General features: G+C 44.0%; 1 protein-coding gene across 5 annotated transcripts in view; it reads left to right on the top strand.

The window, feature by feature from the left end:
* The window catches only part of RYR3 (ryanodine receptor 3), a 1,864,151-nt gene that overhangs the window by 1,357,501 nt on the left and 489,764 nt on the right, over positions 1 to 16,886 (top strand). For all 5 annotated transcript variants that reach the window (XM_086937034.1, XM_086937032.1, XM_086937031.1 and 2 more), the window contains 4 exons: positions 642 to 773; positions 5,163 to 5,275; positions 11,932 to 12,028; positions 13,747 to 13,859. In XM_086937034.1, coding sequence (XP_086793160.1) covers positions 642 to 773; positions 5,163 to 5,275; positions 11,932 to 12,028; positions 13,747 to 13,859 — 455 coding nt within the window. The remainder of the gene's footprint in view (positions 1 to 641; positions 774 to 5,162; positions 5,276 to 11,931; positions 12,029 to 13,746; positions 13,860 to 16,886) is intronic.

Below are 16,886 nucleotides of genomic sequence, written 5' to 3' on the forward strand. Positions count from 1 at the left end.
GATGCAGTGATGATTCTTGAGCTGGAGTTGTTCATTAGGAGATTGTCCGGACAGCCCTTCTGTCAAACGCATCTCGACTGAAGGACGGTTGTGTTGATGAGTCTGGTTTGCAGTGAAAAGATGGGCAGAGGAATGATGCCTGAGTGTTGGGTTAGTAGAGCGGAACATCACGGAATATGGCTCGGGCTTGGAAAATACAGTCAGGAGGACACATCGGGTTAGAGGTTACATGTAGGAAATAATGCCAGGTGGACATAAACAATTCATGCAACGCTAGAAAGTTGAGGCAGTAATCACGATTTGAGTGGCTATCTGACGAACCCTATCGTGAATTGGTGTGTAGAGATGGGCAGTGAGATCTGTAATGTAGATAAACATTCAAGAAGTGACACTAAATTGGCTCATTCCAAGCTATTCCCTTGCATTAATACAATTAAAGTGGGCACTTTTTTGGTGAATTTGCCTTGTGGTGGGTGAGGCTTTTTTATTCCGGTAGAATCCCCTTCATAAGATGCTGTAAGTTGGTTCTTGAATATAGTGGAGCAGATAACATGGAATATTACGTTCCTGCTGAACATCAGTTTTTGCTCACACTTAAGCAGACTGTTTGTTATTCTCCAACATAAACATGTCTTCCACAGTCTGATGACCCGGCTGTGAAATGGCAGCTTAACCTCTACAAGGATATCCTGAGGAGCGAAGAACAGTTGGACCCAGAGAGAGCCGTTGAGCGTGTGCAGAAGATTTCAGCCGCAGTCTTTCATCTTGAGCAGGTGAGACCACGAATGCTGCATCTGCAACAGAACAGTAAAACAAGCATATTCTAAGAAGGGAAGGGTAGCCAGACAAGGACTGAAGACGCGAGTGAATCAGTGTACGTGAGTAGCCTACACTTGAAAGTTAACCGCAAGGATGCTTGGGAAAATGTAGTGAGTGGAACTGGTGCTGGTGAAGTGTTTGGTTGAGAGCGCAGTAGAAATGTCCACCGGTGTACCAGAACACGGCAATGCACCCGTCACCACTCTACAGTGGCTGAGAGTGTGAAGAACATCTGAAAAGTCACTCAGTGTAGTCCTGGACTGGTGGAGAAGCCAGTGGCCATGTCAGCAGCAGCCTCTAGCAATGGTCTATTCTATGAGATCATTCCACCGAGAATCACCGAAGCAGTGAAGTAGGCAATCCTTGATGAATATTCCCATGCCAGGGCTTCAAACATAATCCAGTGGCAACTGGCTGCGGTAGTGTCAACAGCACGTAAATGGTCACGGGGTTGCAGTGCAAGGTTTTGTGTCATTCTGTACTCTGTATAGTATCCTGATGGTTAAGGAGTGAGCACTCGTGCCAAAGGGCAAAATGTTCAAGAAGAGAGGTGTCCAACGCAGTTTGAGGAGAGGCGGGTTCACACCAAGTTTTCAGGGTTATCACATAAGGTACATGGAGATACAATAATTTGAAGTGGACTTTATATACATGTATTGAGGTTCTCCAGAAAATGTGGTATATATTTTGTTCCTTCTTCCTTAGCCTGCTCTGGGCACCCCTTTTTCAGTGCCCTGCTGTCTCCTTGGACTCAGGCTAGCATCTGGTCACATAGTCACATCATGTAATATTTCCCCATGTAATATATTTCTTTCCACTTATCCGCACATATTTTGTTCACTTTTAATTTAGGCTGTATTACTTCTTCATAAATCCACAGTGCCGTATGTTCCTAAATTACAGGAATAATATGCAAACATAAATACCAAAGTCATATTATTGGATAATAAGGACTGTCAAGCGTTGAAGAAAAAATACAACCATCGCAATGGTAGATTGATATTTTCCAATTGTCTTATGTCATTGTGCAAACCTCAGGTCTGAACTGTCCTTGAATAGTATTCAAATGTATGAAAACATTGCAGGGCGCCTTTTCTTTTCATGTTACTGTTACATGTGACTTAAGTGCAGGCGCCGAATCAGTTCAATCCACCTCTGGATGCGGACAGTACTGAGACCTGTTTCTATGAAGAGACCCCCTGCATTCACCTCTGACCACCTTCCAATCCAGATCTCGTCCGCTCTGATGACGATGATAAAAGATGCTTCTCTTTCATGTGGCACTTGCGGTCACTGTCCTGAGGCTACAAACAGCGTAAACCGTAGATCTTACGTTTCACCCCTGTTACCAGCGACTAAATTGTCTATTACCAGCAGCAGTGTTCGCCCAGTCCTGCGGTGATGGCGGAAGCCAGGTTGCGAGTCGCCCAAGATTCCTTTCAGTTCTAGGGAGGAGCAGCGCTATTTAGTCAACAGTCAGAAAGGCTTTGAGAATGTTTAGGGCTTGATGGGACGATAGTTGGTCGGCAGTAGAGGGTCGCAGTCTGGTATTCTTATTAGACGCAGAACCAGGCCCTGCTTGAAGGCAGGAGGTACCAGTCCCATGGTTAGGCAAGCATTGACCATTACCAGTGGCGCTGGAGCCTGAAGCTCACGAAGAGAGGGGAGCGGTTGAACCAGCATGGGACCTACAATGTTAGCACCGTGAGCACTGCTGGTAGATTGAGGAGAGCGAAGGCGATCATTGAGACTGAGGCGCGACAAAGGGTGCTACTCCAAAGTCACTCTGATGTTCCTTTTCTGTGAGAAGTAAATCACCAAGTCGTTAGAAACAATTGTGAACGAGGAAGTGCACGAACATCAGCACTCTTTCAGAAATGTTTATTTATCATTTCAAGAGATTTTTTTTTTTTTTGCTGGCCATTTGTGACCCCCTTCAGTAGCCAAGGCACTTTGATTTTTTTAGTGACTGGTTTATAGATTAGTAGTGTGCTTTATAGTCTGTTTTCAAGCAGATGTTACATTCTGCACATTTAGCAGCGTTGTTATTGTCCAAAGGTGGCTGGTAAACCAAGGCACTGATTTAGGAGAGGCTGTGACGTGTCTCAGTAGCCAGGTGTTGTACCTCCTCTGCTAATTTTGCACAGGAGAGTTCATATGTGGAGAAGTATATCATGTTTATTCTCTGTGAACTTGCTGGAGAAGTGTTAAAAGAGAACCTTGGATACCCTAGGACTGATCAATGTGTGTTTAATAGGGCTTTAAACCTACTAATGCAGTGATATGACCAGCCTTAGCATAGCATGACAGGAGAAGTGATAGTAGTTTTAGAGCCTGTAATGAAGTGTGAACGACGTCTTCAATGGGTAAGCCAAGAATTGTTCAAAGGAACAGAAATACATACCATGTAGCAGATTGCTAGTGTATCTATGACGTGGCTTACCCATGGGTATTTTGAAATCCCCTAAGATACTTGATAGCCGTACGAGGAGCTTAGGGCCGCCAGCAGTTCATTGAAATCGTTGAGAGAAGAATGAATAGTTCCAGCAGAGCGATGAAGCTGAGTGATGCGGAGCGAGATAGCAACATGTCGATTAAAGCAGGAGGTAAGACTGCGCTTATGGCCCAAACAATCTGCCCACACAAAGGCGCAGTCAGGTGGACAGGAGTCAATCAGCGCCAACCTACAGCAAGGTTGCAGCCACATTTCTGTTGTAAATAACTGCAAAGGTTATGTCCAGGAAGCAGGTCAGACATTTCCATAGAGTATTTAGGAAGCCTGCAGGCAATTATTAAGGAGGGGCTTGTATAGATTGACCAGTAGGACATAGGATCCTTAAAAATGTGCAAGGATGGCCACGCATTTTCCAGATTTTTCATTACTAAGTGCCAGTAAGTCGTGCATGAGCTGGTGGTGCGAGGAGGAGGAGGGGGTGGGCATTTTCGGTATTCAAAGGGATGTCTTGGTGAAATCAGGCTGCCTATCCCCTCATACACTGGGCTGATTCGGGCACAGATTAACTACTCTTTGGCATTCCTTTAGCACGCCCAATGTGCGGAAGCTCAGTTGACTTTAATGTATATAGAAACCGGTCTCTGCATCTACTCTGGCTGTACCTAGATGACTAGACCATCGCGTTGAACTCTGGCTAGAAACCAGAAACCAGAAGAAGAGCCTGAGTGAGGATGTAAGGGTTGCAGGGAAAAAGAGACTACCATACAATGGCTGGTAAAAAGGTTTGTAAAGTAGTCTGGAATAAAGTACTTAAATGCACTATCTACAACAACTAAAATGTGATGAGTAGCTGTAAAGAGCAGTGTATGCAGCAATAAGCAGTAGGAAATACAAGTTATAAGTTGTAACCTTTTGAAAAAGACATTCTCTGTCAAGAAGCAACACTAGAGCGATGACCAAGTCCAATTTGTGCGTCCAAATTCTATACTTTTGTCCAAATGCTCAATCTATGGCTGAGACTTGTTTCGTGTCCAACGTTTTTTGTCTCCATCATAATTTGTGGAAAGCACTTCCAGCTTTTCATTGTAAATTCAGAACTGCTGCCAGTTTGGAATGTGACCAACTCTCTATTTCAAGACCGATCTGGGCCTTCCCATCGCAGAACAAAGGTGCCTTTTCACCAGAACTTTTAAGCTTTTAGAATTGCAATTCTCTTGTCTTACTACGTACGTGGGGCCTCATTTATGAAAAGTGATGCATCGCTGCGTGAAAACAGCAATTCATCACTTTTTATTGCGCCCTCCTTGTGACATGCTGGATGCGTCATATTTACAGTATGATGCATCATGTCGCAAGGAGTTACAGATACATCAGTATTTCTGACGAATCTAGGCGCAAAAATGATGCATTGCTGGAGTGTGTCACGAAAGTGACGCAACCCCATCAATGGGTTAATTCACATGGACAAGTCCCATTTCAAAATTTGCCTGCGTCAGTCTTACACCTGCTGTGAGGCAGGCGTAAGATATTGACGCATTTGTGTCCTACAAGTGACGCAGTGAAATCTTATAGATTTCACTGCGTCACTTCTACCAGTCTTACTTGCGTCAGAAAGTCCACCATACATACATTATACCTTGCACAGGTAAAATGTGGCGCAGGGGTTTACAAAGTGATGCATCTACCTAGATGCGTCACTCTGTAAATATGGCGCAACATGGCACTATTTTTACCCTGCTGGTGCGTCACAAAAAGTGACACACCTTCAGCGTAAAAGTGACGCATGGGCTCATAAATCAGCCCATAGTCTTTTTACATGTATTTTTGTAATTGTTTCAATTAATCAAAAACAATTAAAAAAATGTTACCTACTTACTTCTCATCGCAGGTGGAGCAGCCGCTGAGATCAAAGAAGTTAGTCTGGCACAAGTTGCTGTCCAAACAACGAAAGAGGGCCGTGGTGGCATGCTTCCGGATGGCACCACTGTACAATCTGCCAAGGTAGGCACCTGAGATGTGGCAAGCGACGTCTATGTCCTGGCCACTTTGAGACACGCAATCTTTGGATGCCGGAAAAGCTTTGTGTGGTCTCTCTCTGCTGCAAGGTTGATTCTTTATGGTACATAAAACAACTGATTGCCACCATCACGTCTGTTCATGCTGGGTGAGCAATACTTAGTTGCTCAGCTAAGCTTCCTTACAACATTAGCATGAGCTCAAAGGCAGCTGTGCCAATGCTGCTGCCAGGGAGCACACTTTTACCACGCATACCATTACCACGCATTTTTTACAACGTGATACCTTTACAACGCATAGTGCTTTGGGTGCTGGATAGTGAATAGTTTAATTTACTATTCCAACACCAGTCCCTGTGGACACTAGGGAAGGTTATTGGATAGTAAATTAACCTATTCACTATCCATTCCCTATGTCAGATCGCCCCAAAGCGCTATGCGTTGTAATGGCATGCGTTGTAAAAGATGCGTGGTAATGGTAGTGCGTTGTAAAAAATGCGTGCTAAAGGTTGTATACCTGCTGCCAGTGCTTTGAATCAATTGATCACAATGGAAAATACACAACAACAGTGCACATTTTATAACAGAAGCGGAAACAGAAATAGGATGTATCGAACGTCAAACATTTAAATGAGATATATCCCACATAGGTCATGACGCATTTTCATGATAACCAATCTAAATAATTGTATGTATATTTATTTGACATGGATAGCCTGAAATATTGACATGGATTCATTCCTCTTGGATATACGTTGGACTCCACAGGATTACATTATAATCTTGTATCCCTCGGCTGCAGCGCATGAGTGCAAATATCCAACATCTTCAGGGCCAGCCTTGACAGTATCAGTCCATTATCATGGGAAGTGATGATACTACTAAGTGAACTGGCCTCTGGCCTTGTTCAGGCCAGGCAATGAGCCTCTTTTAAGAACTCACAGTAATGGCAACATTCATGTGACAATCTTTATCAATACATACAAAATACTCATGGTCAAGAGAAAGGAGCATTCCAGCTGTTACTTCTGAGAACCAAGGCTTGTAAGTGGTGGATACACTTGATGTTATAATGGAAAGATGTATTGTTTTACTGATGCAATATCTGATCCCATAGCATCATATCCCCAGGTTATCGCCGCAGCAGTATGTGGTCAGGAAACTGATAATCTATTGATGTTATCATGAACAGCCTCACTGGGCCTGAATCACAACAGTAAACTTACACATTGAGTGAATGAATGAATGAGTACGCTCTTGTATAGCTCATGGCTACCCTGAGGCATCCCAGCGCATTTGGGTAAGTTTACTTATTTTGTGTGTTCATAAACTCTAAGTTAATTGTAAGTTTACAACTGTGGAGACTCCTCGGCTATGACAGGGAACTCCACTCATAAAAAGATACGCCTGCCCTGTCTTTTCAGGTGCGGAGTTCTCCGCCCTGACTGTCTTATTTTTTTTTGGGCAGAGATCTCCGCTTCAACTGCAAAGTCTCTGCCGTTGTAAATTGACTATTAACTCGGAGTTTGTGAATGTCAAAAGATAGTAAACTTACACAAACATGTAAGTTTGTCATTGTGAATTAGGTCTGACATGCCTACAAGTTTAGAGTTCAGTGAATTGCAGTGGGCTTTATTGCCTAGCACTGTAGCTCTGGGTGCAACGGATCTCTTCCCTCGAATCAGTTGACTCACCTTAGCACAAAGAAGTACTTATGGTGTTGTCCTGGTAACTGCAGCTGGTTGGAATTAAGTATCAAGTGGAACATTAAGTTGACGTCTCAATAAGATGTGGTACTGGAGTAGTTTAACCAAAATATCTGTCCAAAACATAATTTACAGAAGTATACGCCCACTGCAATTAAAAGTACAAAATCTGCTCCCCATAGGATGAGATTTGTATACGCAATATTTAGGACAGAAAATGCTTGTCAGACAATATGTTTGCTATTGATATTCGGACCTATAACCCTCAATAGTTCAACAGGTATTTGCTTCTTCATCAGCCACTACTGCCACCATGGTCCAACACAAGAATGCAGAGGTTTACCCCTGCCAGGCATCAGCCACCATTGCCATGTGAACTACAGCTGCTCTCTTGATACCCAGGCAGGGACTCTGAAGGCGCTTCCTTCTCTTGTGGAAGACTAAAGGTGCTGTACTTGGCCCGTAATCCAGCAGATGTCAAGAAACACCATGCAAAAGTGACAGAACCCGAGATTAGAATTGCCTTTGTTGTGCTTGTGCCTACAATTCCTTAAGGTATTGCAATCACAAAGGAATCATCGACGTTCGAGGCAAGGAAGACACCGCAGAAAGGCACTACCCATCACAAAGGATGGGAGTGATGGTACACACATTATTCTTGTAAGGAATGCAATGCAGATTCTGCATCATGTGAAAGATTTCTCCAGACATTTTTGATGCCAGACCTTCACTATTTCACCCAAAAGAATGCGCGACTCAAAGATGTGCTCAACATCGTGATCTCCGAAACAGGGTTTCACTGCAGCAGAACAATTAAGAGTAACCCGCTTTTGAGAAACTGTGCAGCGAGACCTGCTAGCTTTCTGTCCTTTCTTGTGTGAGAAAACCCTGTTCAGTAATGCTCTTTCTCTAGTTCACAAAGAGCATCATTGAGAGCCTGATTTAGGTCGTGGCGGACGGGTTACTCCTTCACAAGGTTGGCAGATATCCCATCTGTTGAAATACAAATCCCATAGGATATAATGGGATTTATATTCCGGCAGACGGGATATCCGTCACTGTTGTGATGGAGTAACCCGTCCGCCAAGTTCTAAATCAGGCCCTATGACTGTAATGCAGGCTGATGTTGACGAGTTATGGAGCTTTCAGTCCCCCCACCACCCCACCGCACCCCCAGAGAGAACCGTAATAAGCTGAAAACAACTGCCTATCAGGGCTATGTCTAGAATAGCATAGAACCATTCATGGATCGAGCATGTGTCATTTTATAAAGATGGGAAGTCAGAAGATGACTAACTTTAGAAGCCAGTTCTGCCTTCTCTTTCCTCAGACATTGATGGGCGGTGACCGATTTCAATCTCTTCTGACAAACATAATAGTGTAGAGAAGGACAGTGCTCTGAAATGGAAATATTCTGGTCTGACTACAAATCTCAGAAAATGTCTCTCTACAGAAATTCTTGGAAAAATGAAATAAGCATCATTAAGGCCTGTTGAGTCCATCGTTTCAGCCCCTCCATTGTTCCCAGGTTCTGATGGAAAATCATAATTTCAGATTAGTTACCTCTTAGGTCCTTATTGGACTTGAGTGGTTTGCAACTTTGTATTTTTAGAAAGGCATCTTTATGTAACATTTAGGAAACATTGCTAATGTCTGTGTGGAGGAGATGGTGATGGCTGTGAATCTGGCCGAAAACCTTGGTAAGAAGAGGTTTCCCCTTCTTTATTCTCCGGAGGAGCCACTGTTCGTCGCTTGGCTCCGTCGCCACTGCTGACCGGTAAATGCTGCAGCCGGAGGAGATGTAGCGGTCGTTGCTGCCTTTGCATTGCAACTCCTCTAGCTCTGAAAGTAACTTTCAATTGCTGTTTTTGTGGTTGCACTAGGTGCACATATATATGTCTCTAATTAAAGAGTTGGAGGCATGGAACCTTTTTTTCAGTCTTGTAAAATAGTGTTAAAGGCACTAACAGTCCCAGTGAAGACGCTCTCTGTCGCTTCAGCCCAACATTAGTGAGTCATTTTTAATTGACATGTTGGGATTTCTTACAGTAGCTAGAGTCCTCACCATCCTCCCTGCTGGTACATCACCACCGACCAAACCTTACTGGCTTGTGTACTTTAGCACAATCATCATCATTCTGAAGAACTTTGCAGAATGCTGAAATCTGTACCTAAGGTAAAGGCTCAGTCATTACCCTTCTTAACAAGCTCCCAATTGCCCACTACTACAAAATGTAAGTAAAAGCTGAATTTACATCCCATAGAAACATCTGTCTTCTTGGATTTCCTGTTCAGTGGAAGAGTGTTACAAATATTAGCTTTTTCTCTCTCACTCTTGCAGCGGTTGTAAGACTCATTAGAAAATGTGGCAGTCGAAGGTCATACAAGAGTAACAGGGATTCCCACTTACCAGTCAGGGCTTTCTCAAGATGGGATGGCATAGTGAGAACAAAGAACACTTTATTCATATGTTCAAAATGGGCTCTTTCTTTGAAAGTATCAGCAAAAAGGGATCCTTCTCATGCAATGTCCACAAACCTATTCTTATATATGACAGCTTCACGCTTGGTTATTTTCATGTCCTTGCATTTTTCGGAAGAGATTTGCAAGGCAGTATACTCCTCCGAGAGAGTTCTAGATAACACCTAAAATCTCATTTAGAACAGCTTCTGCTAAAGCGTAGGCCGCATGGCATCTTGTAAACATTGCATACCCTGAGGGACAATTTCATCATCAGGAAGTGGCTCAAAGTATTTAATTCTGATCTCATCACAGAACTGATGGCTGCTTCGGTTCAGAAATGGGACTTAAATGAGCACAGTCTGCATATGCCACGACTGGCCCTGCGGAGGTGCAGATATGGGTGTCCACATTTGGATGTTTGGCTTTTTGGGGGGGCTGAAGTAATGCTTGCACCTAATTTGGAAAGACTTTGAGCACCATAAAGCAATGTTAAGCTGTGTCTGAAAGCCCCAGTGCAAGAAAGAAGAGAGCTACGGAAGGAATGCTTCAATTCATCTCAGCTGCTGGTGATTGCTCAGGATGGCCTCCGGTCCATTGTCTCTCACCCTGTATGCGGTTCTAGACTGAGACCAGCTGCCTGCAAACCGTCCATGTCCTACTCCAATAGGTGGAGTCAGCTCACACTGCCAGGTGAGGTCCCCCTGATTGGAGCACAAGCAACCATAGCCCGATACGTCCCACAGAATAAAGACGTGTCCGAGAAATTGAATCCATGGGAAACCTAGGGTGTGAGTCATGTCACTCACAGATGTGCTTAATTTCATTTTAAACTTTGCAAGTTTCAGGGAGAGTAAAGTTGGTGAAGGTTCGAAAAAAGGGGGCTGCAGCTCCACATGGCAATCAGTGACCGCTGTCGCTACTGCTCAGGGCTGCGAGGACCATGGGTCGCCGTTGCCTGCTCGGACCTTCAGGTCCTACCTGGCCGCCCTGCTCCTACACCTTCCAAAATACCAAACATTCCCCTGTGCTTGGAGAGTGGCACCGAGGAAAGATTTCCTGCTACAGGATGTCCCGCCTTTCATGGTAAGAATATCCTGTGGCAGGAAATCGGCACCTAAAGTGGGTGAGCAAACAGCAAGTGTGAAATGTCTGTCATTTTCGGGGGCACCTGAAGAGGTAAATGCCAAATTACCAACAAAACCCCGACATTCCGTGGGTGCCCTTTGCATCTGCTAACACTCCACCCTTGTAGAGTGGTAGGCAAGCCTTTTCGGATTCCCATTTTTATATATATATATATATATATATATATATATATATATATATATATATATATATATATATATATATATATATATATATATATATATATATATATATATATATATATATATCTTCCCGTTTGGTCCAGAGGGCGGGCCACCAGGTGCTCTATGGCGGTGCACTCGGAGCGCGGCAGAACTAAGCCGCGGTTACATATATATATATATATATAGTTTTCCATTGCACTGAGAGTGAAAGTTATCTCTGCTGCTTTTCTACTAGAAAAATCTATAGTTTGCTCTTAATCACAGTTCAACAATCAGTGCAGAGAACAATGGAACGGATTATATTTCCTTCATTTTTCAAGGGTGATTGAAATTAATAGAATTAGCAACACTTAATTGACTCCGTTCTCCACTAAGTAAGCAGCAAAAAAATTGCAAAATTAAAATTAGATTTGTTTTTTTGGTCAATACAACATACCCCTTCCCTTAACCCTATAAGCCATTTGAATTAAATAACCTCAAAAAGAGAGCAGAGTAGGTTAGGCTGTTTCACTCCATCCCTGGTGTAAAACTGTGTCCGCGCATTTTAGAGAGTTTCAAAATTCCAACACTTGTCACAACTTTTAACAGCTGTTCTGATGCCTTGATTAATTGTTACTAGTTATTTGCAACTCAATTGAAAACCTGTGTGCTTCCCTCCAGACACAAAAGTTGCAATATGTTCCTGACCTGCTACCAACGTGTCTGGCTGGAAAAAGTGCGCGAAAAGCATGACAGGCTTATAGTCGTATTAACGGTAAAGTAATTTGTGGATTGCACCTGTCCCTGTGCACAAGTGTTTGCTCTTCCCCATCACAAAACCAATACTTAACGACCCCGCAAGAGATGACTTTGTACAATTTTCCCAGGGGATTCCGATTGGTCAGTTTCGGTGCCACCATTGCTTGTGGGGAGTGGACTGGTGGCCATTTTAAGGTGAAGTGCCATCATCCCTGCTCTCCCAAAACGGCATTGTGGGTAATATCAAAAGCGCATAAGCAAAAACAGCGCTTACTGTTTTCTGTCATTTCTCTGGTTTTCACTGACCAATCAGGATCAGAATTGTACAAATGTGAAAGTTCCTTACTAATCATTAACCACCTGTGCTGTGTTCTTTTTGTCACTCTTTCTGGCTCTTACTCCCCCCTTCCCTTCACCCTTCCCAGGCACCGTTCTATTAACCTCTTCCTCCACGGCTATCAGAGATTTTGGATAGAAACCGAGGAATATTCCTTTGAAGAGAGACTAATTCAGGATTTGGCTGTAAGTACTGATCCAGCCGACCCCCAACACTAGTCCTGTACTTCACCTTCCCCCTTATGCTGTTGGTTGCCTTTGATTCGACGTTTACAGTTGTGATGTGTGTCATTATTAATACTGTTCATGACATGCAGTAGAGTTTTGTATAGTAGGGAAATCAAAAATTAATATACATACAGCGACATAATCCTTTACATTTGCTGTGATTAATCATTCTGTCACCAAACAACTCTACTTGACTGCTAGACTATCAAATGGGAGAGAGATTCTTGTTAGTAAAGAGTGTTCCTTGCTAGCACAATCCCTTACTGTGAAATAAGACCTTTGAAAGGGAGCTCTGATAGGTTAACCCAATAATGGCTTTACTTGCAGTTTTACGGTCAAGCAGCAGTGGAAGAGAAGCCATGGTCATTGCCACGATGGTGAACAACCTTTGAGAGAGCGAGCTGGGGGTATTTTGGGAAAGGCATACATCCCATTAGAACATCAGTAGGATTCATGACAAGGCAATATTTTTTACATTTCAGCGGGCCTGCGGTAGAGGCAGTCCCATGTCAGACTGGAGGATTCATAGGGAAATCGATTGAGTACAAGCTGGTGATTCTAAAAGGCTGGAGTAGAGATAGTCACATGCCAGAGCAAAGTGCTGACAGGGGAATCAGTAGGGATCCACGCAGACTGATACTTCTAAAAGGTCACAAGGCATATGGTAGAGACAGTCAGGTGCCATTCCGAAGGATTGGTAGGGAAATCAATAGGGTTTCTGAGAGATTGATACTTCTAAAAGGTAACGAGGCCTGGCATAGAGACAGCCGGATGCCATTCTGAAGGGTTCGAGGGAAATCAGTAGAGTTCATAAGAGATTGATACTTCCAAGAGGTCATGAGGCCCGGGGTAGAGACAGTCGGATGCCATTCTGACTGGTTTGTAGGAAAATCAGTAGGGGAGATTGATACTTCTAAAAGGTCACGAGGCCTGGGGTAGATGCCATTCTGAAGGGTTTGTAGGAAAATCAGTAGTGTTCATAAGAGATTAATACTTCTAAGAGGTCATGAGGCCTGGGGTAGAGACAGTCGGATGCCATTCCGAAGAGTTCGTAGGAAAATCAGTAGGGCTCCTAAGAGATTGATACTTCAAAAAAGGTAACAAGGCCTGGAATTGAGACAGTCGGATGCCATTCTGAAGGGTTCGCAGGAAAAGGAGTAGGGTTCCTAAGAGATTGATACTTCTAAGAGGTCACAAGGCCTGGGGTAGAGCTAATCGCATGCCGTTCCGAAGGGTTCATAGGGAGATCATTTGGAATCCTAAAAGATTGATACTTGGAAAATATCACGAGGTCTGGGGAGAGACTGAAGGGTCTAGACACTGAATGTCTGACGCTTGTATCCATTTCCCTCCATGGGCAAGCATATGCTTGCTTCTTCCGGTGGTAGGAAGATTGCTGATGTTTTTGTAACTAATACTGACTATGGGAGGAGCACTTGTCCACGTGTTCTTACTCATTACAGTGGCAGCTCATCCCATGTAAGAACCTAGTGGAACTTTTCCCGGCTTTAGATTAAACCATCCGAGGCATCTCTTCCATTTGGCAGTAGGAACATTTAGTTTAAGTAGTCAGTTCATGATTGCACATAATTACTAATTCTGTAAAAACAATGTTATACATCATCTATTGTAATATCTACGAAAAGAGCCTTCTAACTTGGTGATTCTGTGTGCAGAAACCAGCCTATAGGAAGGCAGAAGAGGAAGAGGAGGAAGAGATGGAGAAGAAACCAGATCCACTCCACCAGATTATTCTGCATTTTAGCCGCAATGCTCTGACGGAGAGGAGGTAGGTTGATGCCATGGTCTGAGATGGCACATCCTTCGGTCGTAAGTGTTTGCTGCACAACTTATCCGGCCCCTATCTCCTCTCATTCTGTTTCGCAAGTCGAGTCTCCCTGAATGCACCAGTGCTGACTGGAGATTGAATCACCTACTGGTGGTTTGCCTTGAATTATTGTTTTACACAAGTGCTTTCCCCACCTATTACACTTACCCTTTTACTATACCGTAGTTTTTGCCTTCAGAAAGCAATCAACCTTACTTTTAGCAAAATAGGTTCTTTGTCAGCTTATGTTCTAATATATAAAGTTAAAAAGGGGCATTGCGACTCCTCACCATTTTAGTGTGTAATGAAATGGGAGTGAAAGTGTGAAAGGTCGTGTGTTATGTGTTACTGATTATGAGGAATAATTGTTTAGGCACGGCCTTTTTTAAAGTATAAACTAACTACACAAATTTGGGCTAGAAACTGGTGAAATTGTTTGTTGACAAAAGTACTTGAGGTCTGAGTAATTGGCTAGTGTTTTTAAGTGAGTGGAAGAACAATCTAGTTGTTTTTTTGTAGGCAATTTCTTTCTTTCTGTTTTTTTTATATATAGTTTGATCTCTGTGGCTATACTTTTTTGGTGTTTTTTATTTCTTTTTTCAATTAGTTTCCCATTGGTCGTTGTTTAACTACGTATTTAACATAAATGTGCCTTTTTTCGAGAATTGTTTCTCATGAGTACATTTCCGGTACCAGGCCCTTAAATGCCACGTGAGACTTAAAGTCTCAGAATGTGTATCAGTTTAGCTTTTTGTGGGGTTTCTGATTGCAGAAGACAGTGACTTTAAAGTTTCATCATAGGAGCCTCAATTCCTGAGGGTTAGGAAGACTTCATACTTTATTATGAATGGTATGACAATTCTCCACTGCAGTGTATATCAAGACACCAACGTCATTTCAAACTGTTTTTGGAGATTTTCACTATCGAAATAAAGCTGTCAGCATAGTGAAAAAATGGAACCTTTATCCTTTCATTCTTTAAACTTTAGCAGAGTTTTCAAGAATGCATTTGTGAAATTCATAGCTGAATATAGTTAAAAAAACACTATGGGTGCAGGGCAGAGGTAGTGGACAGGCTACTAAAAATGTTGTTCCTTTGACAGAGGCACTTGCTGCTATACTGACAAGTTGAGCACCTTGGACAGGAACACCTTCTGTTGCGTGAAAGGGCGCGCACCTTGAACAGTGGTGGCTGCGTCTATATGAAAAGCTCAGAGCCTTGCACTGAGACAGCTGCTCTGATACGGACAGGTTCAACACCTTGGACAGAGATAGTCCTCTGATACGGACAGACTACTGGGCAGAGACAACTGCTCTGATACTGACAGGTTCAGCACCTTGAACAGAGACAGCTGCCGTGATACTGACATGTTCAACACCTTGCACAGAGGCAGCTGCGGTGATACTGATTGACAGGCTCAGCACCTTTGACAGAGGCAGCTTCTCTGATACGGACGGACTCAGCGGCTTGGACAGGCAGCTGTTCTTCTACTGAAGTTTGTATCTCCTTAGACGGGGACAAACACTATAATATAACAGTTTCAGTTCCTTGAACAGAGGCAGCTGCTCTGATACTAACAGGCTCAGCACCTTGGACAGAGGCAGCTTCTTTTATGCTCACAAACGCAGCACCTTGTACAGAGGCAGCTGCTCTGATACTAACAGGTGGCTCCGCGTGGTGGACAGAGGCAGCTGCTGTGATACGGACAGGTTCAGCACCTTGGACAGAAGTAGCTACTCTCATACTGTCGGAACACCACCTTGGACACAGGCTACTTCTTTGATACTCACAGACTCGACTCAGCACCTTGTACAGAGGCTGCTTCTCTGATACTGACAGCCTCAGCACCTTGGACAGAGGCAACTGTTCTGATACTGACAATCTCAGCGCCTTGGACAGATGCAACTGCTCGGATACTGACAGGCTCAGCACCATAGGCAGAGGCAGCTGCTGTGATACTGACAGACTCTGTACTTTGGAGAGAGGCAGTTGCTGTGATACTGACAGTCTCATTACCATGGACAGAGGAAGCTGCTCTTCCACGGACAGGCTCAGCTCCTCAAGCAGAGGCAGCTGCTGTGATACTGACAGGCTCAGCTCCTTGAGCAGAGGCAGCTGCTGTGATACTGACAGGTTCGGCACCTTGGACAGGGGTAGTTTATCTCATCCTGTCAGAACACCACCTTGGACAGAGGCAGCTGCTGTGATACTGACAGGTTCAGCACATTGGACAGGGTCTGCTTCTCTCATACTGTCGGAATGCCACCTTGGACAGAGGCAGCTGCTGTGATACCGACAGGCTCATCGCATTGGACAGAGGCAGCTACTGTGATACTGACAGGTTCGGCACCTTGGACAGGGGTAGTTTATTTCATACTGTCAGAACACCACCTTGGACAGAGGCAGCTGCTGTGATACTGACAGGTTCGGCACCTTAGATAGGATCAGCTGCTGTGATACTCAAAAGTTCAGAACCTTGCAGAGAGGTAGCTGCTCTGTTACTGGCAGGCTAATGACCTTGGCCAGGCAGATTGCTCCGACACTGACAGGTTCAGCACCTTGGGCAGAGACATCTGCTCTGAAATTGACAGGCTTACCACCTTGGACAGAGGCATCTGCTGTGATACTGACAGGTTCAGCACCTTGGACAGGGTCTGCTTCTCTCATACTGTCGGAATGCCACCTTGGACAGAGGCAGCTGCTGTGATACCGACAGGCTCATCTCATTGGACAGAGGCAGCTACTGTGATACTGACAGGTTCGGCACCTTGAACAGGATCAGCTGCTGTGATACTCAAAAGTTCAGTCCCTTGCACAGAGGGAGCTGCTCTGTTACTGGCAGGCTAATGACCTTGGCCAGGCAGATTGCTCCGACAGTGGCATCTGCTGGGATACTGACAGGTTCAGCACATTGGACAGGGACAGCTGCTGTGATACTGACATGTTCAGCACCTTGCACAGAGGCATCTGCTTTGATACTGACAGGG

This window comes from Lissotriton vulgaris, chromosome 9 (assembly GCF_964263255.1).
Source record: "Lissotriton vulgaris chromosome 9, aLisVul1.2, whole genome shotgun sequence".
Taxonomy (NCBI): Eukaryota; Metazoa; Chordata; class Amphibia; order Caudata; family Salamandridae; genus Lissotriton; species Lissotriton vulgaris.